The sequence below is a fragment of the Botryllus schlosseri genome, chromosome 1 (assembly GCF_051294905.1).
Source record: "Botryllus schlosseri isolate E-star chromosome 1, Bs_hap1, whole genome shotgun sequence".
Taxonomy (NCBI): Eukaryota; Metazoa; Chordata; class Ascidiacea; order Stolidobranchia; family Styelidae; genus Botryllus; species Botryllus schlosseri.
In genome coordinates, this window is record NC_137236.1 from 25,447,065 (window position 1) to 25,474,477 (window position 27,413).

Genomic DNA, 27,413 nt, shown 5'->3' on the forward strand with positions numbered 1-27,413 from the left:
CCCCAGGGACGGGCAACATACGGCCCGCGAAATGATTGTGAGCGGCCCACGGATAGTTTTCGGTCGTAATAATGTGGCCTGGAGCCACGGTCTCCCGCAATCCCCCACTAGTAGCTTTTTACGTCAAATGATTGTGACTGCAGGTTATTTAAGCGAGTATGTGTGAGTAGAGTGCGAGAGTGGGGCTTACGCGTAAGTTTGTCAACACGAAAAGGATTTCATTACCGGCGTTTACACCTGTGCTCATTTGTAATGAATTTATATATTGGTGAAATTGGGAAAAATCCCATGTCCTCATTCGTATATATACATTGTACCAGGGGCGCGCAACATACGGCCTGCGGTCACAATCTGCCGCAAGTCTCTACTAATAGCTCACCACGTCAAATTATGGTGACTGTAGGCTACTCATTTTTTTCTTCGGACACAATAAATAGTGTTTTTTGGTTATTCTTTGGTTGTTTGTTTTCTTTGTGTGTGACATGCAGTATACAAGTTCAAAGAACATGTTTATCACTTTGATCGACCACAGATGTCTCATTGAGTTGAGCAGCTATTGAAATACATTACATTAAAAAATTCATTGAATACTGTTTTGGTTTCTATGCTTCAAACTTAAAATCTGTTTTAAATACTCCTAATCCTTGTATAGGTGAATAAAAAACCGTAAAAACGACTGGAGAAGTTGCCCGTCCCTGTTCTACCCGTATTGGAACTGTACTATGTTTCTATTCGTGATAACTAGGGCAAGTTTTGTTGCAGTTAAATCCGCGGAAAGTTGCATTTATTTATTTATTTTTGACAAAAGTTGCAAAAGTTGCACTAAAAGACCGCATTTTGCTCGGTTGACTAAAAAAAGGTCAATTTACCGGCTCAGCTCCCAAAATACCCGTACTTCGATGATGATTTACGGTGTTTCAGTCGAATTTGGCCGTGTATTTCACAAAAACCGAAAATACTTTCATGAAAAATCGAAAAAGTTGCAAAATGTTACAGAGAGATGCATGAAAAAAATGGACAAAAGTTGCAAAAAGTTGCACTATAAGATTTCTTCAAACAGCTTAAAACAGTATTCTACATATCTTACGAGTATTTAGGAAGCTGCCGGAAGCTGTAAAAAAAAGTTGCAAAACTTGCCCTGATAACTGTATTATAGCGGCTTTTGTCGCGTCCCGACTCGATGTTGGTACGTTTCAGTAATCGAAGACTCTGTGGTAGCCTACCACTGTCATGAAATAGGCAGGTTACACTTGTGATGCAATGAAATACCAGACGAAATATTTTTACATCAAAAGTCCGTTTATTATGATTCTTATATAAAATAGCATGCAATATGAATCAATACATTGAATACATTATTATCCCGGTTAAGTTGTAATATACAGCCGCCGTAAAATGAGGACTGAGTTTCAAATAAAAAGTAAGGTGGTTATTACATATTCGTTAGAAATCATCAAAAATGAAACGTAGAGTGAATATGTTCGTCCGGCGATTTATTTTGCTCTTGTTCACATGCAATTTCGAACCCCCCGACAATCATTAAGTGAAAGTCAGTAGCATTCCAATTTTTTTGGATGAATACGTAAATGCAGTACTATTACAAATTCATATGCGAAAGAAATTTGTTACTACTAATAATGGAGCAAAGTAGTCAACCAAAAGTTGATAATATAAGTAGTTAATGCCAATTGATGAGTAGCAACGTTCGACATATGTCTAATCGTGTCATATATCATTAGGCTGTGGCTTGACTCAGGATACAAAAACTCGTGAAGCAGTTTTGCTCGTAAGTAGCCGACCATCTTTGATGATTAGGGGCGTATAGCAAAAGCAAATTTATATGACGCAAGCCTCTATCTTGAAAATATTTCAGGGGTTCGTTGCTGATGTTGCCTTGAAAGTATTGGTGAAAATATCCGATAAACACATCCTTGAAAATCGGTAAGAGGGTTGCAAGCAATCGAATACTTTTTGCTTAGCACATTACTAATTTAATAAGTGTTTCTTGTCGAAATCACACTTCACTCATTCAGGCTATATAATGAGGATTTTGAAATGATAAAAACGCAAGGGGCGGAAAAAAGACCGATACTATTAGCATAAAGTTATATTCATAACAACGTCCAAAACCGTCCAAAGTCTTATACGTCAATAAAAAACTGATTACATGCACGCTCAACACCAACGTATAGATAATATTTTAGAAACGTCATCCCAAATGTTAACTAATGATATATGGCAATATCCAAGGCATTTTTCTGCTCCTAAAATTAGCAATGCAATTTCAAATTTCCACCGTCCAGGCCGACTCTTTTCGAAGTGTCCATCTCGATCACGTTCATTTTCATTGATTTCCGGTGGGGCGGAATTGAGCTCCGTAACCAACGGACTAATTTGCTTTTCTGAGCTAACAGACGATCAGGAAGATTGGAGTAGAGAAATGGATTGAGAGCGCTGTTAATCGGGAGGATGAGTAAACCGGTTGGCAGATAGGCGTCGTCCGGGATATTAATACCTAAAATTAAATATTGTAAACGCAAATATAAATGGTAATTGAACACGATATCCCTTCACCATTAGATTCTGTACATGCTTGTTTAACATATAGTTAATATCGCTTCGATTTGCTACTCTGCAATTGTATGTAACACTGTCACATTCAAAGGCGATTTGGATGGAATATCTCCAACCCCCATTCAGGAACGAGGAACAGGAATATCCCTCTTCATTCCATCTTATGTAGTCAATGCGTAACATTGCAGTAATAGTTTCGAAAGACGCTAATCATTTTACTGATGCCATTACAGTAAGATATGCCAAGGCAATTATCATTCTAAGCCCGCCGGACTTCGCTGGGTGCAGGAAGTGATTAACACTGCATCTTGATGTAAAGTCGATTGTATGTGTGTTTGGGAGGTAGGATCAATGAACCTTGGTGACTATTGATAAACTCCTATAGGTTATCATCACGTGCATTGCAGGCAACGAAGTCAATATCCACAGTCCTTGTATACGTTATGGGGACCCGGTGCGGAAGCAGTGCGTCAAATGCATTGGATTGATACCCGCTATTATAGATCCTGTGTTTGGCTCGTCTCCAAGTAACCTCAAGCATCCCGCAAGTCACGCACAAGTGACGCTACTCGATGCTGCAGATGACTTTGTAAGTCCATTATATTAGTCTGTGTTGATTCTCTGTAGCAATTCCCATCACCAAAACCAAATACGTCATTAAACTTGAATATTTGATGACATTTGCCGGTCCGACGTATGAGACTAAGAACAATGTCCCCTGATAATATTGCCCTGACTCTTAGAGCAACTGTTGAGAATCATTGCTAGGTACCTACCCACTTATGATAGTAGAGAGTTTAAATTTGTTTCTCAATTCGCAATCATGTACCTGCCAGCTTCAAGAAACCCATAATGCATACAGGCATCCAGCAAAGAAAATCGGACACGAGGATCCTGGTGAGCTTGCGTTGCATAGTAGCGCTTTGCTTGCTCCTTTGGTCGCGAGATTTTGCTGATTCGAGAGCCTTTGTACTGCTCGCCTTTCTGTGAAAGAACTACAAGTGTGATAGACCTTCTACACTGTAGAATTTCGAAAATGCAAAACTTGTCTTCAGAGATCTTTGTCGTTGACGTAGCCCTTTGGACGGGGTCGAGAAAGTATGATTCGCGAGAAAAATACGGTTCAATGATCGTATCAGATATATATAGTTTTATATATATACAGTTTTAAATTATTCGCGCTAATGAAAAGTCGTGGTATTTTTCTTGACGTTTTTTTCTAGTAAAATTTTTCAAGGGTGATATTTGATACATGCGCAGCAAATTTTGCTGCACAGTATACAAGGCATTACATTGTTGTTATTTATATTCAGTAAATGCTTATCATGTGGTAATCTTTTGCAACGCAGCCAATGACTACGTATGATGAAATGCACCACGATTGAAAAAGGCCTAAATATGGCATACAATGTAAGAGATAATTTGTCGGCACGACAATAAAATACAATCAATGCTCCAAAATCAGACGTGGTGAATATAAGACATCATGGATCCTGGACGTGAGACTGAGTTAACATTAACTTCAATTTCGATTTCCTTGCACCATCAAGTCACGAATCCCTAATTGTCACGCCAAAGGTGATTGACATATCGTTCTTTAGGAAATACAATTGATAATATTTGGCCAATACGACTACTCTAGCGGAAAAGGTTCGCGACCCCTACTTTGCGCAATCAGATAAGAAGGTTCGTGATTTGTCTTCGTCCAGCCAGGTAACATCGACCGTAATCAGTACTAGGCACTTGGTCACAATATCAATGCTCAATATATTGCCCCTGGTGCATGGGTTGGTTGTCGCATAATATTATACGCATGGCATACGCAAGTTTATCGATATAGGCAAGTTGAAATGACTGCTAAAGAACATGATGAAATGAATCTATATCATAAGCGAAATTACAAGCGTTTTCGCGATGAATGTCATTTTGTTGGTTTGATAAGTACAAATTGGGCAACGGTCTTCAAACTGAGTTCAATTGCTCAAATATCTTACATATTCCACCACGTGATTTTCGAAATTTTGCGTAAAAACAAGTGATTTCCATAAGACGCATCCTAAAATATACCAGCACCGAATGCTTTGTTGTGAACTTATATCTCTCACCTGTATAACTTCACGTAGCAGACGAGCATGAATACGAACGCCAGAAAATTGGTTACCAGAAGAATGAACGAGTACATCCATGCCTTGTCTTTGCGGTCAGGAAATAACGTGGGAAGGCAAACTGTGTGACTGGAATAGTATCCGAATTCATGGGTCGTCGTTATCGGGTTACTTGGATTGATTTTTGCGACAAGTCTCCTCAACGTTCCCCACCCAGTGCTGTTGAGTCAATATCTTCAATTTCACACGTTTTGCACTAATCAGTATGGCCTCACTTGGTAACATTATCTTCGGTTGTGAAATTCTTCATTAAACTGAGCCAGGTAATGATGCGCTTCTGATCGGTCTGATTGACCTTAGTTTTGAAAATCGAAGTGTCATTAAATCTGGAAATAATTAGCATAGTCATTGTTCGAGTGCATAAATTATATCCAATTTGAACTTTATCATGTCTAGGGTTGCATTTAAAACAAACGGTGTTTTAAAGCACTTTGTGTTATAAACAAAAGCCTTTTGGAAAATTTTGTTATTTTTAAGTGGTAAAATTATGCCCTAATGGTCTAAATACTTCTCAAAAATATGTTGTATAAGCCAACGGCCGATTACCACCCGATGTACCGACGAATACGATATGGGATGGTTGGAACCCTCAAAATAGTCTGTTCAACAGCAATAGTACAGATATTTCGTCAAAGGAGCTATAATTACCCTATAATTTTCAATTGGCAATATCAATCCATTATAACGTCACAATTGAATTTTCGTGACGTCATTACTTTTAAAAAAAATGTTGTTTAAAATTGATTTTTGTTTTAAATGCAACCGTAGTCATGCCCGTGCGTGAGTTCTTCGGAAAGGAAAGACCTACATTTTTTCAAAATTCTTCACACTATGGCTACGGTGTACTGATACACTACTGGTCACGAGACTGTGCTTATTCAATTTCAATTTTCTTTAAAGCTCTAACAAATCCTGTTTTTTCGTGATGTTGCAAATGACCTTTGCGTGTATTGAGCAGGAATGTTCATCTACAGTACTGTAACTCAAATATTTCCTGTCATTTCTGTCACGACCTCAAGCTGCGCGCATAACTATCAGTTTGCAGTGGATGTAGTATCGAAAATCGTGTTTACTAGGGTTACCATGTTTTGTAAATCTCAAAAGAGGAGACTTTTTCAAAATTTTTAGACCCGAAATACCGGAGGAAAATCCAGAAAAATTGGTAAATCTTCACCCAATCGTGGTCGGTTGACTGAATAGGAATAAAAAAAAAGGTAAATTTTCGGGTCCAGCGCCCAAAATAGCCGCCGCAGCGTTACTTCAATGCTGATTTACTGTACCTGACTCGAATTTTCTCCATATTTAAACGGAATTCTCAAAACAGTGAACAAAATCTAAAAAAGAGGACGTTTGGGCGTCCTCCGAGGAAACTTTCAGAAAATTCAAAAAAGAGGACAGAACCTTTTAAAAGACGACGTATGGTAACCCTAGTGTTCACTGACTCTCGCTGTAATCCAAAGCGCATATTATGGATTGAATAACAATTTTTGATCAGATATGATTCATAAAACTAAATCAACTAACTATCAGTGCATTGTACGGAAAATGAAGCATATCAGAAAACCCGGCGGTTTGTTATTCTTATGGTTTATTTTTGATGTTTTTACAATTCCCAGTGCGAGTGGTAACACAAATATGTCGCAAGAGTGCATACCGGTGTCGATTCCACGTTTGATATTTACTTTACCCGTTGTTTCGCCGAGGTTGCGATCAAACATGGTAACCATCCTTATAATCTATGTCTTTCTAGTTTCATTGGTTGCATTGGTTGTAAACTACATTGGATCAAGTCTCTATGTTGTTTTCGCGAATATAAACTTGGGACATTTGTATAGAGTTTCCATATTTATTCAATCTCAACATAACCTGACCCAACACCGTAAAATTATTAAAGCTATTTACTCACGATATAAATTTCAAAAAGTAATCCTCGTTGGAAGGGATCAACGGTATCAATCCAAATAGTATAGAGACCGTCCAGGATACCATGAGGGAAATTCCTGCTGTCTTGAATTTCGGCCTTGACATGGGTCTGAAATCAACGAAAACTAATCAGATCTATGGAAGAACATGCTAACAGAGTCCACGGAACCGGAGGACAAGTGACAACAGAGAGAGGAAGGGGGTAAAATGAGCAGGAGATATCCTGAAATACCGTTGTTGAATGGATTTTGATCTTTGAATTCAGAATGCATGTCGGAAACAAGGGAAACTAAGGACTAAGGAAGGAATAACTAACAATCACTATTAACATTGCATAGGCCCAGATGGGTGTCTGACCACAAAGACTACTCCAAGTCGTTTCCGGACCTTCCTATCTTTCATGGTATCGCAGTCTTATGATGTTTGAAATGATGAAATTTTATGAATAAACTTGAAACTTGAACTAACATTTGTGTCCGAAAAATAGAAAGAATAACCTACAGCCATGCACTATTATTTTACGTAGTAAGCAATTATAGTCGAGAATTGCGGAAGGCTGCGGCAATAGGTCCGCATTATCATGTACGACCGGAAACTGTCTGTAGGCCACACAAAGTAGGGATGGTGTGAACCTCTGAAAGGTTCAGGTTCGTGTGAACGTGAACCTTTTTGAAAGGTTCTGTGTGAACACGAACGTGAACCTCGTGACGTCACGTGACGTCATATTGCTAATTCCAACCCTATCTTTCAATGAAGTGATAGTCTATGCCCTAGATTAATCTACACGATACCTAGCGAAGACTCGGCCCACATAATGCCACAATGCTGAAGTACATATCGGCGTTTTAAACGTCGCTAAATGTATCAACCGCGGTAATCAAAGGATATAATAATTTCGACGAGGACTTACCAAGGAATATAAGCTTACGCCTTAACGGTCTTATAGCCAGACCGGACAATGTGTTCGGAGTCTGAGTATTGCTACATTGATATTGAGCAGAGTGTACAATGGGTTTCTATACTAGCTACCGATACCACAAACAACAAGTTATGCAGCAGTAACAAGCACCTTAACCGCACGGATTTGGTTTTATTGATACAGTAAAGATATGAAGTCAAGATTGACCCTGTACGCCCGTTCGATTTTTTACATCAGAAGACGATATCAATGTCATTGATTGGTTGAATAAGCAACATTCGCTGACTACGTATATCGCTCGTGATGTTGTGTGATTGCGGGTCAAGCTCACAGCAGAGAGTCACTAAATATTCACAAACGCAAAGCCGGATATTCCGAGAAAATTTTTGCAACAAAGCAAGTAAAACTTTTAAGGTTGTAGAGGTGCATGGTGCATGCTCGTTTAGTGTTGATTTTTTATGCTGCCAGCACCATTCATGGAGTGACCCGCAGTTGAAATGCCATAAATTTGAGCCAACGATCTTATAATGGAGTGAAAATTACAATTTACCAAAAGGTTCACAGTGCAGAACCTACCAAGGTTCTGTTGTGAACGCGAACCTCTAAATTTCCGAGGTTCACACACAGAACGCGAACGTGAACCTCACGTTCACACCATCCCTAACACAAAGTCACGTCGCTGGCCGTGTGTTGCCCGTCCCTAGTCAATCTATATCCATACTTACCTCATGACAGCATGGAGACGGTACACTGTTATTAAAACCATAGTCAGAACCGATTGTTCGGACCCAATGATCAACAGAGCGCCCAACATAGAACAAGTGGTGCTCGATCTCCAATCTATGTCAACATTGCAGTAACTCCCCTCCACTTGAACGGCTTTGATGCAAATGGAAACGGTGTATACCTGTAGTTGTTAGTGAGAATGAGAAAGACGTCAGCACTCAACATTCGCATGCGATTCATTACCCCAACGAGTAAGTCAGAAATCGATAGACTGAGTATGAGGAGCTTGTTGATGTTTTTGCGCGATGACTTGCCTGCACGTCCCTCAGATTTCATGATGTCATGTAGTGTCGATACAACTACAAAAGTACATCCCATGATAGCAAAGATGCCTGTGTAACAACAAGTTTACACTTAAATTACTCTCATCAGCACAGTGGAAATTGTCTATTGAACTATTGCATCGCCTCCAAATATTGAAGAATCCCTGTAATTTCACTAGTTTTTTAAGCCAGTTCAAATATTCTGTAGGCCTATAGCGAAGTTTTCGACTGCTTTTATAAGGTGACTTTTGGATATTGAACAAGCAATCGGTAACATAAATATACCAATGTATCATTATTTAAAGAAAGGCTATGGATAAAATTCAATAACACGAAATTTTCGAAATATATAAGATTGCAAAATGCATTAAAACAATGAGGCCCTTAGTAATAAAGTGAATAAAAGAAGTGGACTCAAGTCGGACATAGTGATGAATGATGATGACTTTGAACTAATTCATGAACACAACTATTCGCCTTCAGTCATTTTAATATACAGGTTAGATCTTAATATGTAACACATATTTGCGATTCGATATCTAGACCAGTGGTTCTCAACCTTATTCGCCTCGCGGACCGGTAAAATTTCAAAAAATGTCTGGCGGACCGGTGAACTGTCAAAATTGAATTGAAGCCAAAATGTAAAGTATGCAACCGTTTTTGGAAATTAGCCTATATAATGCTAGAGAGTGACATTTGGAGGGTTTTGATCGTATTTAATAATATTAATGATGGCATCCATGTGATTTTATGGTAGTGAGTCTGCCAAGTCGAGGTAAAATTGCCTTGTCCAGATAAACGTGCTACCACTGAGAGTCGTTTACAGTCTTTCGCGCCAAAGGCCGTGGGTTTAAACGGCCACGCCAACTCAATACCGATCGACAATATCGAGAGAAGAAGCGTATCGGAGTCGAACCAAGCACCTTGTCATGCTACCTTGCTCATTGCCCACTGCCACCAGACGCAGGCTACTCCGGCAACTGCGAATACAGTGCGTGCCGCAAGAAAACACATTACAGCAGCTATACCGGCCATCATAGGCGCCGAACGCTAATTTTCCTTAGGCATGCGAGTTCGATGACGTCACAAAGGAATGACGTCATGATCCGACGGAATTGATAATTAGGGATAATATAGCATCAATTCATGAGGGTTAAGTGCCTGCATAAATGCCGATTATGCAATATCTTCGTGTTAACAAACTTGCGCGTATTATAAGCTTGTCAACGAGTCCGGAAGCGCTGTCAATTAGCGAGTCCCTGATCGCTAGCGAACAATTAAATACCAGTGTTGGGATCAAGTCACTACCTTCGAGTCACGAGTCATTTCGAGTCATTGCACATTTTGACTCGAGTCAAGTCAAGTCAATCGATTTTCGAAGGTGACTCGAGTCAAGTCAAGTCACTCGTTTTTTGGAGGTGACTCGAGTCAAGTCGAGTCAAGTCAAGTCAAGTCAAGTCAAGTCACGAGTCAAGTCACAATTCAAGTCAAATTGGTTTTTCGAAGTATGAGTGATGATTCAAAGTCATTACATTTTGCTAGATTTGTGAGAGACAGGTGTATTGGCAGGCCGTGTTATTTTTGGCATATGCCAAATCTGCCAAAAATAACTTATTTTTGGCATTTTTTTATTTTTATTTTTGGCAGTTTTGGCATCGTCCTTTAAATAGATAGTTTTAGCCTCGAATTAGTCACAAAAACGCTTTATTTGGGCTAGTTTGTCAAAAGACACCACAAAATGTGCAGCATCCACGTATAATCAGTGCCAACAAACAATAAGAAGAAGAAAAAACCTAACGATTTCATAGGTTAATAATATCAAACGAAACCACAAAATGTGCAGTATCCATCGGAATCGGTGCCCATAAGCAAAAAAGAAAGAAAGGAAAGCCTAACAAACACGCTCAACAGCTGATTGTTACAGCTGTTGAATAGACTTAAATCGTTTGCACTGTAACAGTGCTTCCAAACTCAGGTCAGCTAAGTTTCTCCTAAATTCATTTCTCGCCCAGCCAATCTAGGAAATATCGGCTTCAACAGTAGCCGTTGAGGGAAAGAATGTTGCCAGTCATCCACAACAGGTTTTCAGAGCTTCAAAATCTTCGGAGGGCCGAACCGGCTTCCATGCATCATGATAAGAGATCACTTCGCCAGTGCCATCGATCTCATCGCGGAAAGAATTTTCTTCCCGATCCTTTTCCAGGAGTTTCATGTGTTGTCTCTCAACACATTCTATTAAGTAGCCCGACTATCATTTCTCCTTCAGTCTACCGATATATTTTCGGAGGACTTTTGTCACTTCAGGTGGCTTTAATATTACCAACTCGCATGGAAGAGTCCTGGGAAGGTTAGCTTGTTTAAGAACATTGACGCAACAAGACTGTCTGGCAAAACGGGACTATGCAGCTCAGAAATAGCCAGACAGTTTGTTGCGTCACAATGTTCAACTCGATCACAATGCAAAAATTGTGGTTGATTTTGGGGGTTCAAGTGCCATGAGCAGAATATAATTTATATTTTAATAATCAGTACTGCGGCAGCTTCTCATTAATACCCGTTTTATCAAATTTAGCGCTAGACGAGCCGGTCAAAAATGGTCGTGAAACTGCCTTTGCACAAATGGAAAGTATGACGTAAACCAAATGCAGTCAGCCGTCCAATCTCGCTGTGCCCACACCATTTAGGACACCATGCTTTCACCCCTACTGGGTGCGCTGGGCCCAGATTAAGAAACCTGCCTTTCACAAACGCTATTCTCGCTTGTAACGCGGTCCTGTTAACACAACACCATGAACAAAATACACTATTTGGCAGGCCGTGTTATTTTTGGCATATGCCAAAAATTGCTTATTTTTGGCATTTTCAAATTTTTATTTTTGGCAGTTTTGGCATCTGGCTCCTGAAATGCCAAAAATAACACGGCCTGTGTATTGGTCATATATCTTGCATTAATTACGAGTACAAAGTCTAATATACATGCCAAAGGGCGTTGTATCGCTCACGCAGACGTAGAGCAGCTAATAAAATACTTGAGGCAAAATAGAGGATCGAATACGAAGCGTCGAGAAGTTGAAACATTATTGATATGGTATAATACACTACCCATCTACACATCCGTGAGAATATAAACGCATAAACTACATTCGTTCCATTCAATTCATACAAGGAGGTCGGATAAGGTGCATGGGCACTGCGCGATGTAAGCCGTCTAAGAAACAGAGATACGTTTGCTATTAGATTATACTTCTGATTTCACATAAACGTAAGCTGTCATCAGTTCGTTTTCGGTCAATTTATTTGTGATGTAACAAGGGGGGGCACTGAAAGGTACAATCAGTGAATGACTGGTTGCTCTCACAAGTGACACATGCGTATCGCGAATAATCCGAACATAAAAATGATACAGAGATTTAATCGACACCGTTTACTTGATGACTTGAAATTGACTCGTAAATTTTTCTCCGAGTCTCGAGTCAATCCGCATTTCTGAAGCGCCGAGTCAAGTCAAGTCAAGTCATTTTTTCAAAGTGACTCGAGTCAAGTCAAGTCATACGAAAAAGTTGACTCGAGGCTGACTCGAGTCTGACTCGAGTCAAGTCATGACTCGAGTCATCCCAACACTGTTAAATACGCCGCTTATCAACGCGTATTACGTAACCTCGGCGACGATTTGCGCAAGGCAAAATGTCAGAGTTGTTATGGAATCTGTTCTACAATGGCACCGATTTCAGGCTGTTCAAACCTTTCTCGTCTGTTACAACTCAAGCCTTGACAGTTGACACACATCTTCTGATGGTTATGTTTAGGTAATAGCGGAATTCACTTACGCATGCACAGCGCACTCACAATCGCACATGTCTGCGGACATTCGATGTCATTCAGGTCAGCGATGTCGCTCTTTAATTACAATCGCTAACCAACAAACACCTAACGGCATTGTCACCTCTATTGGGCCAACACTTGCATCTGATTGCCCTAATCTCCCCCCAAAACACTATCAAAGTACACCACGTAGTAGTACTAACAGTATATTCTTGAGTCCCACCAACATAGGAGAGATTAGCATAATAGTCGCCAACATGAAAAATAATAAAGCAGAGGGTCATGATAGGCTATCTGTGCAAATATTAAAGGCAGTTTTCCCAGCAATTTCTTCAATATTGGCTCATCTCTACAATCAATCCATGGCTTTAGGAATCTTTCCCGAAGCTCTTAAAGTAGCCAGAGTAGTTCCTGTTCACAAAAAAGGAAACAGAATGTCAATGAATAATTATCGACCAATATCAGTCTTATCTTGCTTAGCTATACTTTTCGAAAAGCTTCTACACTCAAGGCTCTCTGAATTTCTTCAAACCAGATTATGGCCCAATCAATTCGGCTTTCGAACTCATCACAATACTCAACATGCCATTCTAGATTTACTGCTCAAGTACCAATCAACAATTATATCTAATGAGGTCGGTTGCTCCGTATTTCTTGACTTGAAAAAAGCATTTGATACGGTAGATCATTCAATACTTCTGAATAAACTATGGTATAATGGGGTTAGAGGGACACCGCTAGCCTTATTCAAGTCACATCTAAATTGCCGCAAACAATTTGTTGGTGACCAATGTACGAAATCTGAGCTAAGCGAAATTACTTGCGGTGTTCCTCAAGGTTCAGCTCTTGGCCCCCTCTTCTTTATCATTTACATAAACGATTTACCAGGTGCATCTAAATTCTCAACTACTTTATTTGCTGATGACACTTGCCTATATAAATCTGACCAAAATTTGAGTATTCTACAAGACTCAGTCAATATTGAGATGAAAAATATCTGTCATTGGATGAGCCTCAATAAATTGAATATCAATGCAACAAAAACTCAAGTCCTTCTTATCAATGTCAGACCTAAGATCTTGTTACCTTCTCCATTTTTGACCATCGACAAAGATGAACTATCAACAGTCCCTAATGTCAAATATTTGGGACTATGTATTGATAAAGATTTGAGTTGGAAGCCACAACTAGCAGCTCTTGCCAGCAAATTAGCGCAGGCAGTAGGTATTATAGCTCGCTTGCGACATATTCTCCCTAGATCTGTACTAAGAGACATTTATTTTTCACTTTTCCACTCTCACCTCGACTATGGAATCATCTTTTGGGGGTTAACCTACGATACCTACTTGAATCACATCGCAGTTCTCCAAAATAGGGCTATCCGTTTGGTAAGTGGCATGGGCCGATACGATCGTCTTTCTCCAAGATATAAATCGCTAGGAATATTGAAAGTGCGCGACCTCTGCACTTATGAAATTGCTAAGACCATGTACCGGTATCACCATGGTGAATTCCATTCTGCTCTTAGCCGCATCTTTACGCCATCTGCCGGTGTCCACTCTCACGGAACTAGATCCGCCACAGCTGGAAATATCTTTATACAGAATTTAGCCGCTAGTGTATGCCAGAGATCCTTAACTTTTGCTGGTCCAAGGATTTGGAACTCCTTATCAATAGAGCACAGAGGTTTGTCATTTGCATCATTCTGTCGGAATTTTAAGTCTCAGCTCATTTCTACATATTGAGACCTGAGAGTACGGTCTAGTATTTATTTTGAACTAGTGTTCAGTTTTATTTATTTATTTCTCTACTACCACTGTTTTGCGTTTGCGTTTTGTTGTTTAATCTTTTGTTGAAGTGTTACTGACCGACAGTTGCATGATATAAATGTACTATCGTTATGCCTTGACTACAGCTGACTTGATGACTACACATCTTGATGTGGTCGTATCGCTGTGATTGTCTTTTTTACATATTTGCGTGAACTCTCATCGTACGAATAAAGAATCTGTCTGTCTGTCACCAAGCCATCGAAAGATTGGAGCTAACGCATGCTAGGCTCGAGAGATGGGAGCCAACGCATGCTCGGCTCTAGACGCGATAGTTGGCCAGCGATGATATCTTTCGTACCAGGCCTGTTGCAGATGCGATTGTGTAGGCAAGCGATAATATCGTGTCCGCCAATGCAGATGCGACAGTGCAGGCAGCGATGGCACCGGGCCTACTGCTGATGTGATTGTTCATCATGCTCAAGCGAGTGAAACTAGGCTTGTCGGAGACGAGATAAAGCAGGCAAGCGTCCCAGGCGATGATTGCCGAGCGCACGGCAATCGATGACACTATAGAAATTAAACATGGAACGGCAACGACCGATTTTGCAGCTTCGTTCCGCTTCGCCGAGGCTGGAGTGGAGAGTGGTTTTGCGTAAGCGACTGTAGGATTTCTGGCAATCCAAAAGCTATCTTCCCGAGCACAGAAATTATTGAATATGGTCTTGATCGAAAGCCACTGCTGCACCGATTCCGAAAATATAAAGTAAAATAATGATCAGGCACTGATCCACCTAGAATCCGTCCTCCAAGTCGAAATATCGGCATTGTTCGAACAATCGGAGAGTCGCAAAGGGTCATTGTTATGGTCATTGTGTTGCGGTTACCCGATTGTTCTGAACAATGCCGATATTTCAGACTTGGAGGACAGATTCTAGGTGGATCAGTGCCTGATCATTATTTAAATTTATATTTTCGGAATCAGTGCAACAGTAGCTTTCGATCAAGGCCAGATTCAATAATTTCTGCGCTCGGGAAGATAGCTTTTGGATTGCCAGAAATCCTACAGTCGCTTACGCAAAACAATTCTCCTCTCCAGCCTCTGCGAAGCGGAACGAAGCTGCAAAATCGGTCGTTGCCGTTCCATGTTTAATTTCTATAATGACACAATTTCGCGATCATCTCAGCGGGAGATCGCGTCGCGTTACATTGTGCACAGACAAATCTCGTTAATTGGCAACGCGCTTATAGCTAATTGGCCGCGCGCAACGGGTTACCTCGCTCACATAAGCGGTAGCAGGTAACGTCGTAAACGGAAATACATTGCGATTCGTTCTAAATAACACAATCGGGGTTTATGCCGATTCATGCCAAACCGAATTCTAGGCATGCCGCATGCCTAAAAAAGTGTCTAGGTATGCCTGGCATGCCTTGCATGCCCAGGTTCGGCGCCTATGCCGGCCATCCGCAAATCCGGGCCGAAAAAGCACTTCGTCAGCCCACCCCCAAAAACGTTGATCTTGGGGCCCCCACAGGGCGATAAGCTAAACTTCCGGGGGCTTCGCCCCAAGACCCTACACTTGGGTGGATGTTTTCACCTGTACTTGTAATCACATCCATTCTACTCAGCGTAAGCAAAGAGTGTATGTAGCTTATCGCGACAATGGCGACAATTTTCGATCATTCACGATTGAAGCGCTTTTCTCGCGGTCGAATTTTAGGCCCAAATTTCGGAGTCGCATATGTTAACCTAAACTTCATTATGTGTGGATACGTCGTGGTGCGGCAATGGCTGACGCTGAAATGCCAATAAATCATGCGTATTTCTCGGAGAAGGGCACCTAATAAGCAAGACATTTAGGGACACTAAATCGTGCAAAGCCCGAAAAGAAATTGAAAAATGTTGGAAAAAGTTTCAAATAAAACGCTATGATTTATATTCATTTGCGAAATAATTTTGGGCCCTTTTCAAGATCGGCCCCTCTCCAAATTGGGCGGTTTGGGGGGCCCCAGTTACGGTCCTGCACATAATAAATGAATCGAAAACCAATGATCAAACTGCGCTGCTTAGCGATGAGTGAGCTCGTATCTATTCTGTATTTGTCGCTCGCATGTCGTCAAATGAAACGTCTTGTACTTTAAGTCAGATCGAACACGTTTCTAGCCCTAATGTTACCTCACGAAGTTTTGAATCAGTTTAAAATTAGATGTTTTATTTATTTTATCAAAGGACAAGCCTTCAACATTGCATCTTGAAATTAAAGTATAAAATTGTAATATTCCTCGCGGACCGGCAGGAATGTCGTCGCGGACCGGCGGTTGAGAACCACTGATCTAGACCAGAGGTCTCAAACTCGAATGCAGTCGCGGGCCAATTTCATAGTTTTTGATGGCGCCGCGGGCCGCAGCACCAAAATAGGGGTATACGATTTATTTTCAAGTATAGCGCTTATTTTAAGGGACCTTGCAGTCTGGCATCCCGCACTCGTCGTGAAATGTGATTTAGGGTGGATTGCACAGATGCCGATTGAAAAGTAATCACCGATTGCCTTAATCGGCGATAATCTAATCAGCGAGCAAGGTCACCTGGTGACTCCGTGGTACAGATACGGATTCGCCTGTGAGTTATCTTATCGCGGATTACTGACGCAAATCGACGCAAATGACGTACGATAGCAATCAGCTGTTTTCGGTCGGTGGCGATATGAACTGTGTCGTCATAAGGGAGAGATGCGCTCTTCGTGGATACGTATGTTTAGTCGATGTCATGTGCGTATAGCAGCTAACTAAACTGTTGCTACTTCACAGTGTAAGGTTATGAACGCCAGAACGCGTCAGAACAAACGTTTTGAGGTTATGAAAAGAGGTATTGTAGGGATAGCGTACCAAAATCATCGTCTTATACCGGTATTGCTATGCCAGAAACTCTACTACAAATTTCGTATATTGCAGGACATTTATCTCATTACTCTGGGATATCTAGAACGAGATAGATAATTTTCAGATAGAATTTTATTTTTCGTTTATTGGCGCATTAGCCGCTTCACCAATGTGAAGATATACAAATTGAGTTCATACACACACATTTGCATACGATTTTGATTTCTCCATACCAATGACAATTGGCTCTGCAGGAGTGTCGGAGTAAATTTCAGCCATTGCAAGGATCTAACTGTTGTGCAATGTGCTGTACAAACAGTAATGCATTTATGTTGTAATTTTGCAATGCAAAGTTATCTGCTGTTACCCAGTTGAGTAATCTTGTTTGTTGACAGCCAAACCTCACTTCAGTTTATGAAGAATTTGGTCAACCATAAAATTCAATACAACCTGTTTTATAGAGAGCTATATTAATATAGTGCAATATCGACTGAGAATAACAATGGATCCATATCTCAATGTTCTTGCTACCCTCCAGATGTTAAAGAGCTAAGAAGATTGGTCAAAGACAGAGCAAATCCATTGGAATATACCCTGGAGTTTACGACACCGATAACGTGACGGCACAACCGAGCACGACTTCAGCGCAGACAGATTGTTCAAAATCACTTCTCTGGAATGCCTTGAGTATTTCATCTCGTGTTTGAACACCAATAACCACACATTCAATTCCTCATCAATTATTTTTATTACGAGATCCAGTAGCCTATGCTGTAGTCAGAATTGGACAACTAGAAAATCAGCTTTTCAAAATTAGACTATAATGATAATTATGGCTGCATATTTTTCCAAATTAGAATAGAGTTATAGACAGTAGTTATTTTTCAATTAAATTAGAATAGGGATTACTGAATATGTGAAAATTTGGAAATTGAATCTGCACAACTCGCTTACTATTGTAGAGTTCTACTGTAGAATTTTCAGCAAAACCAGAAATGAAGTTAGAATTATATTACTGGCATTTTGCACTTACTATTCTAATTATACAGCCAATTAACTAGTAGTTGTCCAAGTCTGGTTTTTGTGCTATTTCGATTCTTTGCTGTATTTTCTCAATTTTGCAGTTCTTTTTCCATTTTCAGTTTCTGGTACTTGACATGCATCTGTAATTCAAAATATTTCATTCTGATATCATGCTGCTCCTTTGCCATTTCCAGGACGCTCATTTCTGAACACCACATTTTGATCACCAACATTATAGTTAAAATATGATTTTTTTCATCAACACACCTGGCTCTCTTTTTCGAGACAATTGGGGTTGAGCTTTTTGTGTTCTCTGTTTCATCTTGCATATCTGAATGTAGTAATGAATAACCTGTGGGTTGCATCACCATCATTGTATGCTAACACTTACCGGTCTGGTGTTCCATCCTGAAGTCTGTCGAGGGAACTGAAGGAAGCGTCACATCGCCATCAACAACAAAAAGGGCAGCAATTTCATTTGCTGCAAGAAAACTAGGGTTAACAACAGTTGTATTGATTCAATAGAGCAATGTTAATGTCGATCAAAACAACCCGCAATGTTCTATTTGAAGTATTCGTGTGGCTATGTATGTTACTACCAACACGATTCATATGGATTTCAAATTAGTACCTCAACTTACCATCGCTGTTGTGACATGAAGAACCAGCCTCTGTGTTCAGACTGTTCACATCCTCGTCGATGATGAAGGTGCAAACTGAATCTTCGGAATATGCATCTGAATAAACATTTTATTTAAAATTTTTAGTTAGAAATACATTAGAAAAGTTACTTTCAAGTTATTTTTTCACGGTTTATCTTAACCTCACGAAACATAGGAAGGATGGATGACTAAAATCATGACTTGACTCGAGTTGGAATAGGATGAATGGATTTGACTCGAGTCACTGCTTCAATATGACATACGGCATGAGAAATCCTGACTCGAAGTCAAATCTTCAAGTCAAGTTGCAAGCCTAACAATAATATGGCCAACGATACTGCTCAGGCACCTGCACAGTAGCAAAGCCAGACTGTTGCAAGTGGATGCAAGTTCCTCTGTCCTTGGTTGTAACATATTAAAAAAGTTTATGTCCTAAACGCAATCGTAGTCATACCAATGTTTCAAACATTCAATTTGAGATGGAATAAGGTCTGAAAAGTTATAATAAATATACCAGTGCTATAAAAATCAATTGCAGATTGATCAAGGGGAGGTTCAGATTAGGAATTTGCTGAGCAGTGTTCCCCATGTGTCGTTTTCGTATAGCTGATGACGTGCAGCAGTCTCTGGATATGGTTAGTTTGTTGGGAATTACAAAAAGACAATAAATAAATCCATGTTTCTCATGATCATCAAAATTTGTCTATTCAGTTCAAAACGAGCGTTAAAACGTGAGTATGAAGCACGCAGAGAGTCACGATAAACACAGATGGAAACAATGATCTCTTACTGCGAATTTTAAAGAATTGTCAGTAAAATTACCTATCGAAAACCTTTTCGAAGGAGTTCGTCAACTGGAGGTGGGCCAGTTTCGGCCCGTTTGACGCGTCGTGATGCATATAACTTTCTTGCTTTTCGTTTCAAATTTTTCAATACATTCTGGAATTGGCCAGTTGTACGGCTGCACGCGCAGGACCAGTATTCATAGCAGCATATTTCTTACTAATTACATCTAAGGCCGCATCTTTTTGTTTTGCCGTCAGTCTTTTTGTCTTCTTTGGTTTCGATATATTCTTCCATCAATTCAATTATTCTAAACTTTTCCTGTCTGTTGCAATTTTTCGTCCTTGTATTTTAATTCCCAAGTATACTATCGAATTCTGTACAGAGTACAGTACAGTCTGTAAAAAAATGTCATACCGGTAATCATAGCATAAGGTACTATCGACTGTGGTAGGTCCACGCCCATAATATGCGCCAACAGTTGTAGTAGTGTCTGAGTACAATGTTTTCAGCTAATACCGCAGCTGCACGTCAGAGCATCCAGTTAACACCATCTCAATACCAAATACTAGTGTACCTGTAGCCAGCCCAGACCGCAGTCAACGCGAAGCACACAGCCGATTAACTTTCTAGACACCTCGCTCGGCGGATAACATTTGCCCAATTAAAATTCACCGATTAGTGGCAGATCGGCATCTGTGCCACGGAAGCCAGCCGATTACTGACGTTTAATCGGCGATTAGGAATTAATCGACATCTGTGCAATCGACCCTTACTATTGTGAATTCACGCCTGGTACGAAAAATATCACATTTTCAAATATTTGAATAAATTTGTTGTTGCATTTGACATAGTCTGTCAAAGAAGTAGTTATAGACCCCATGCGAGAGTACAAATGCATCGCATGACATCGTAAAAGTTGTCGCGTTATAATTTGGCAGCTAGCGGACATTTGACGTGCCACAATTATTGGTACATTATATAAGAATTGAACAAAGATTGACCTGATATCAGAGCATTGGAGCAATACATCCTAATCCGCGTTGCGGGCGTACTCCTGATAACTAGGCTATTGATCATGTCAATAACAAAGTAAAATTATATCAGCGTTAGAATTACAGATCAATAACAACTGCCGACAGATTAATGTACCATAGCATAGAAATGTCTAGTCGCCGACGAATCCATTGGTGTGGTGCAATGGAGCGTAGGCCACCGCTACGTTACTCGCAGAAAATAACTTAACTACACCAGTGGTTCTTAAACTTTTTTCCTCCAGCGCCCCCTTTCAAAAATTATCGTGCTCCAGCGCCCCCCACCTCATATTGTAAGGACTATAATGAGGACAATGGGTAAGAGGAAGGGTCGTAACAGCACTTCGTCAGCCAACTAAAAACGATTATCTTGCGCGCCCATAGCGTGATAAACCGAACTTCTGAGGGCTTCGCCCCCAAGGAGCCCGTCGCGTGATTTCGATGGTCAGCAAAGTTTGTGTGGCCTGGGGCGCCAGAATTTTCTATATTGCATGAATGAAATAGGTGGTAATTGCATATATATGTCGCTATAAACTTTTATCTTCTCAGCCCACGTAATCAGATTACCAGTAGTGCTGAGTAAGCTGTTGTATTGGAAAATGAAGGCCACGTAATTAATAATTGAACATATTCGGGCGCGACGTCGACAAGTACAATTAATTCGTTACATGTTGTTATTTTGTTACCTCTTTTCCGCTACATAGTGAAAAGATATTGAAACGCACTAAACTAATGTTAGCACATGATTCAAAATTGGTATTTCTTCACCGGCAAATAATTTTCTCTGATGAGTGTTATTTGTCATGTGGGGTGCAGATTGATGATAATACCGCACGAACGATTTAAGCACCTATGGGCAATTAGATTTATACACATCGAAGTTTACGTTCAACATAAGGGCAATCCTCTTCGGTTAAGGTTTTCTCGCTGACGATATTTTTGACACACTTCTCGGAGTCCCATACTGACCGGAACTTCATATGTCTTCGTGCATCGCGGCGTGGTAATGGCCGACGCCAAAATGCCTATTTCTATTTTCTGTAATTATGTCTGTATGTATGTATTCTTGCGTGGCGAAATCGTCAAAACATGTTCAATTTATGTTCATTCCCCGAAATAATTAAGGGCACCCTTCGAGCTCACCGATTGTGGGTTTGGGTTGTAGCAGTTTCGGTCCTGATAAGAGGTCAAAGTCCAGTAGGTCTTTTTGAGTATTGGAAATATTGCGCGCTTTAATCGCCCTCGAAAACCATTCGACTATAATAAACCATATAATCTTTGTGTGTGGTATATTCAGGGTCAAATCAAGGTTGTTCTAACAACAATTGGTTACGGTCTCATACCCTGTGGTTCGAACCATCCCGAATTCACATCTGCGATTGACAATATGTGGAAATTAATGGTATTGGATTTTGTCTTAGTGCTTTGTGTAACTATAAGTAAGTCAACTGAGAATGGGATGCATATATCTGCTCACATAGAATTTAGTACTGTACCCAGTTAGTAATTTTAACATGAATGTATTCCGAACAAAGCACCTCGTATTATATAACGTTCATGTGAGGTTGTGAACCACATCATTAGATAGTAACATCCTACGATGAAGAAATATTCTGACGATTTAATTTTGTAGCTCTCAAATACAAGTATGTTTAGTTATTCATTTCGTGCAAAAAGCTTCAAACCATATTTCATGTACAAGGGCTCTCACTCTCAAAAGTGATCTACAGTGACTCCTTCTTCGATTTTCACACGCTGCGCGCTGCGGGATATAATACCTAATTCGAAACAACTTGTTGAAAATAACCCTGGCAAGCGTGACGGCAGTGTTTTAACGGGAAATTGGATGGATTCGTTCTACATTAATTATAATAACTCATTACATTTATGAAAACATATGAAGCAGACATCGTCGCGTAGCGTTACCAAAAATTTCGGGATTCGACATGTTTTGTGGAATGTTAATTTGTTTTGAATACTCATTAAGGATATGTCATACTACTACATCGTCTACTGGGAAGCCATTTTCTTCAGCGCCCCCATATCGCCCCCCCTGAGCCCAGCGCCCCCCCATATCGCCCCCTGAGCGTTTCCGCCCCCTTCAAAATCGCAAGCGCCCCTGGGGGGGGGGCGCTGGAGGCAAGGTTAAGAACCACTGAACTACACATTAAGGGGGGACAGAATGCCAATGGTTGCCATACCGACCAACTTAAATAGCTCAATACGCTCCGCAACGGCGTTTCGCTATATTACTATTTCCCAGAACAGTTTGGTAGTTTGTTGCGTCTGTGGTTGTACCAAGTCACGACTTTCCGAGTCACAAGTCCTTCTCTGATAGTAACGTTTGATCCGACTCAACTCTAGTCATTCTTATTTTATCACCCATTCAGTACGAGTTCGAGTAATTCTACAAAACGTCGCGTCCAAAAACAAATCACAATTTTCAGTCACGAATTACTATCAACGGGTCAAGTCCTATCATCATAAACAGGTAACGTGACGTATATAGCTGATCTTCCACCGCATGGTAACTTTTGCAAGGGATGTGATAGTAAAGTTTGATGAGTATAGTTTCAGTATTTTGGACTAGTTATAGAGCGAATTTTATGTTTTCAAATCTAAAAAAGATATGCGGCAGTAAATATTGTCGAATACTTAAAAATCCAAAATGCCGACGCGGGCCGCACAAAATGATCTGGTGGGCCGCATGCGGCCCGCGTGTTTGAGACCTCTGATCTAGACTATACAAACAGGATTTGTGCTCTTCTTTCAATAAAACTAAAATGTCCTAGGAGTACGCCCAAATGTCATCTTTGTTTCGCAATCCGCCCTCTTAATTTTGTTTTCATCGTTAGGCGACCACACAAAGGCGGCCATAGTTATACTCCCAACAAAGTACACGTGTCAATCTTTTTTTTCTGGAGCTGTCGTCGAAGTTGACAAAGGTACCGACGCGTTAAGTTGACTGTCAGAATAATCTGTATAAATTTACAATTTTTATGTCTATTATTGATATTTGAAAAAGTGTCCTCTTTGTCGGATCTTAAAATATGGTAACCCTAGATTACGCAACTTACTAAATATCCACACCAACAGAAGGACACCTTTGTTAGTAATCAGAGACCGTTCATCTGAAAATGCACTGACTATACAGCCAGGCTGGCATTCGTCTACTCCGGACAAACAATCCTTGCTGCCGTCGCAAACCTAGAAATCGAGAGATTCGACTTACCAAAGTAAAAAATCCTTATTGGACGCGACTGATGCGTTCCATAGTCATTGGTTTAAATATATCAGTTTCGTGTACCCGGATTGACGTATAAGGTAATAAGTCTGTCATTGTGGTTCTACTCCGTTTGTTATTATTCCCGAAGTGTCAAATATGCTGATTTTGCATTACTGCACAGAAAAACGTCAATAAAATTGCAACATTGAGTCACGAGATCCATGGTGTAGGTAATGGAAATAAAATAGGAAATTATATGATTTGCAATAAATATCTTCCTTTGTTATATTATATTTATAGATGCTGTATTTGTACGGATATAGCACTTTGCAAAATCAACAGTGTATTCTGATGTTTGACTTGAGCGATCTATAATTATGGGAAACGGATAAATGATATACTTCAAATGCTTACCGCTTTTTCCTGAATGTATGCTCCATTGTGAGTACTATCGCACGAGAAATAAGTGCAATTTCTTGTGACTTTACTTGAACTTTCCAAAGAACTATTTTTCTAAAATGTATATACATCTGAAGTTCTATATCAACACCAAGGGAATTTGTACCAGTTATATCGTACTCTCGAATGGCGAAGTATGCTAATGAGTAACAGTAAATTATTCACTGGCATTTTCTTCATGGATAAGCTGCTTATAACAGGAGTATTACCATTCAATTCAACGCTAGCATGGATGTACCTGACTTTCTCTGCTTCTTTTCGTCAACACCTCGTGATAGGATACACTGATACAACGGTACCTGTAGAAAATTCATGGCTCAATTGAACACATACTGTCAGAAATATATTGTTTGGAACGCCATGGAAGACTTTTCGGGTGTCTTTACACTAATAGAATTTATATCAGTGATTCTGGAACTTATTGTGTCCGACGTCCGTTTGGGGTCCGCGACTCACGAGAGAGTATTCTGGGACCTTGGACACTTTTGTAAAATTTACACGAGCCAGAATCAAAACGTTTTCGAATATAAATAATTTCATGCAATTTTACAATCAAAAGTCGAAGGGCGGCTTACATCGATTCGTAAACCAAAATAAAGTTAAGATTAATTTTGGGCAGATTTTTTTAATCTGAATTTTTTCTGGATTTCTTGCTTCTGCCATGGTAACCCCTCCGAAAAAATACTCATATTTGTTACAGTAAAAGACTAAGGGCACTTGAAAGTATGGATTAACGGTATATTATTAGTATAGCTCGAGACCACTGGGATAGCTTGGTCTAGACATGTGCTTGTATGGGTGCAGGAGCTTTAGGCATCGACATTTGGGCACCCGACACTTCCGCATTAAGGCACTCCGCCAGATATTAATTTTCAGCCAACATGCGGCTTCGCGAAGTGTGGTGCTAAAAAGAAAATGGCGATAAACCCATCAGCCCAAAATGGCCGCTGCATTTCGGTCTAAAGCGAAGCATCCAATAATGATATGTCGAGGCGCCCAAATGACATATCTTTGCAATCTCAGCCCCACCCACGGTTCACCCGCAACTCGCAACTAAATATATTGCGTCTGCGAAGAAATGCTAATTGAGATCAACTGTGATCCTACGACTGAGCGACATCCAATTTCATCAGAGAAGCGACAATCATTACTTGATGATGTCTCAAACAAAATATTACCAAAAAATGTTAACAAAAAATATTACTAGTATCATGTAGTCTGATGGTTACGCGCGAGACCATCGTGGATAATGAACGTAACCTTGCGGTATGAACAATAACCATGGAAGAATAATCATTCACGCTCAAAATTTTCAAGGCACCCTCCCCAACAGCTCCGTCAAAAAACCGATCACGCGAGCTAATGGAAAGACAAAAATTTATAGTCGTAATAACAAGAACAAAGATCACACACGGATGTAATAGATAGAAATAGATTTTTCATAATACTAATTCGCTAGCGTTATTGGTGCGTATATAGTCGGCTAGTATAGTAATAGCTGATAGCTATAAATAAATAAGTCCATCGTTCAAGACAGGGGTGGGCAATTATTTTTCTCCGCGGGTCAAATGAGAAGCGGAAATATGTTGGCGGGCGGAGTCAGATATTTTAGAATATCCAGCGCATTGACTTTATTTCTAAATTGGGAGCAGGGAATTATACGGATTGGTGCTTAGTGGATGTGTTGATATTGGGGAATGACAAAGTGACGGTTAATTACCCAAAAATATACATATTTGCCGTCATATTTTGAAACAATATTAAACGTGATACATTTTAAAGTGTCTTTAAACCCCTATCCACGTTTTTCTATCAATACATTAAAATGTATTTGGAATGGCCGAAACAACCCGTCGTCACCCCCCCAAACGTTGGTCTTGGATCCCCCATAGAGTTCTAAACCAAGCTTCTGGGGGCTTCGCCCACAGATCATCCCCATCGAGATGCACGAGATGTCTTGTATACACTAATTGGCAACGTTTATGCACTAATCGCGCGAAGCGCATAATTTTTTCATGATTCATGATTCAATCGGTCAATAATATTAGTAATTGCATATATATTGCTATATTTTTTAACCTATCTCATCCACGTAGTGGCCTACTTAGCTTTACCGCTAGAGCTGAACTCTATGTTTTAACCTCTCTCAGCCCACGTAGTGGCCTACTCAGTTTTACCGCTAGAGCTGAGTGAGGAACTGTCTTGGAAATATTCGGGCGGGCCCGTTGGTGTAATTACTTCGTTACATGTCGTTATTTCGTGACCTACCATCTGCTATGTGATAAGATATTGAAATCGCCAAAGCGTACTAAAAAGACGCACCCGATTCCCGATTGGTGTTTCTCCACTGGGAAATATTACCTATGGACAATTGGACTTCGTGGTTTTCGGTCAACATAAGGGCAGTCCTTTTCGGCCAAGGTATTGTTGATATAAAATGTATACGAATAAAGATTCTCTCTCTCTCTCTCTCTCTTTTTCTCTCTATCTCTCTCTCGTTCTCTCTCTCTCTCTCTCAAGAGCATTGGACAACGATCATGCGCCGTGATCCAATTAAACATACAAATACACAACAAATATTATACGAAGGATTGAAGAAAAGATCTTGTCGTATAGACTTCGTGGCCAATGAGTCTGGTAATAGCTTTTTCGTTGTGAAAAGTCGTGAGATTTCCGTACTTACTTAAGATAGCAGTTTAAATTAAAGTTAAGTTTAAACTCAGTCACCACCGTGGCAGCGCAAACAATCCATCGACGGGACGAATTGAATCCAACTTTTTTCAACCTGTAATTGGAAAGTAGATTGATTGGTATCGAGTACTGGCAAAGCTGACTCGTTTTCGATGACTCTCTTTATATATCAAGCATTGCAGTATATTCTGCCTTACAATATGTGAGTAGGAATACTTTAACATCTTATCAGAGCACTCAGCCTCAACAAAACGTTCCATAAGATTGGGGGATGTGGTACCGATGGATCAAAAATTGCAAAATGATCTCTGGCCCTCAAATTTTCAGCCGAGAATAGCAGATTTTTTGCTGTCCGAACACTTTGATACAAGCTCTAACGATCGCGGACATTTACATGGATATCCTCCTTTTCAAAAATTATTTATAAACGTTTA

The 27,413-nt window shown here is 40.1% G+C and overlaps 1 protein-coding gene across 2 annotated transcripts; it reads right to left on the bottom strand.

Annotated features, from left to right (window-relative positions):
* Positions 1 to 27,413, bottom strand: LOC145445760 (G-protein coupled receptor GRL101-like). Of its 2 annotated transcripts, XM_080323890.1 has the most exons (11): positions 26,972 to 27,413; positions 24,527 to 24,587; positions 24,244 to 24,342; positions 23,681 to 23,810; positions 8,551 to 8,699; positions 8,307 to 8,488; positions 6,646 to 6,771; positions 4,955 to 5,065; positions 4,680 to 4,898; positions 3,404 to 3,558; positions 1 to 2,515 (listed from the first exon to the last, which is right to left on the bottom strand). In XM_080323890.1, exons 5-11 carry the CDS (start codon positions 8,683 to 8,685, stop codon positions 2,271 to 2,273), a joined length of 1,173 nt encoding a protein of 390 aa, XP_080180016.1. In that variant the 5' UTR covers positions 8,686 to 8,699; positions 23,681 to 23,810; positions 24,244 to 24,342; positions 24,527 to 24,587; positions 26,972 to 27,413; the 3' UTR covers positions 1 to 2,270. The 2 variants fall into 2 exon arrangements, with proteins under 2 accessions (XP_080180016.1, XP_080180026.1); XM_080323900.1 differs by lacking the exon at positions 26,972 to 27,413 and having other exon boundaries at positions 24,244 to 25,372.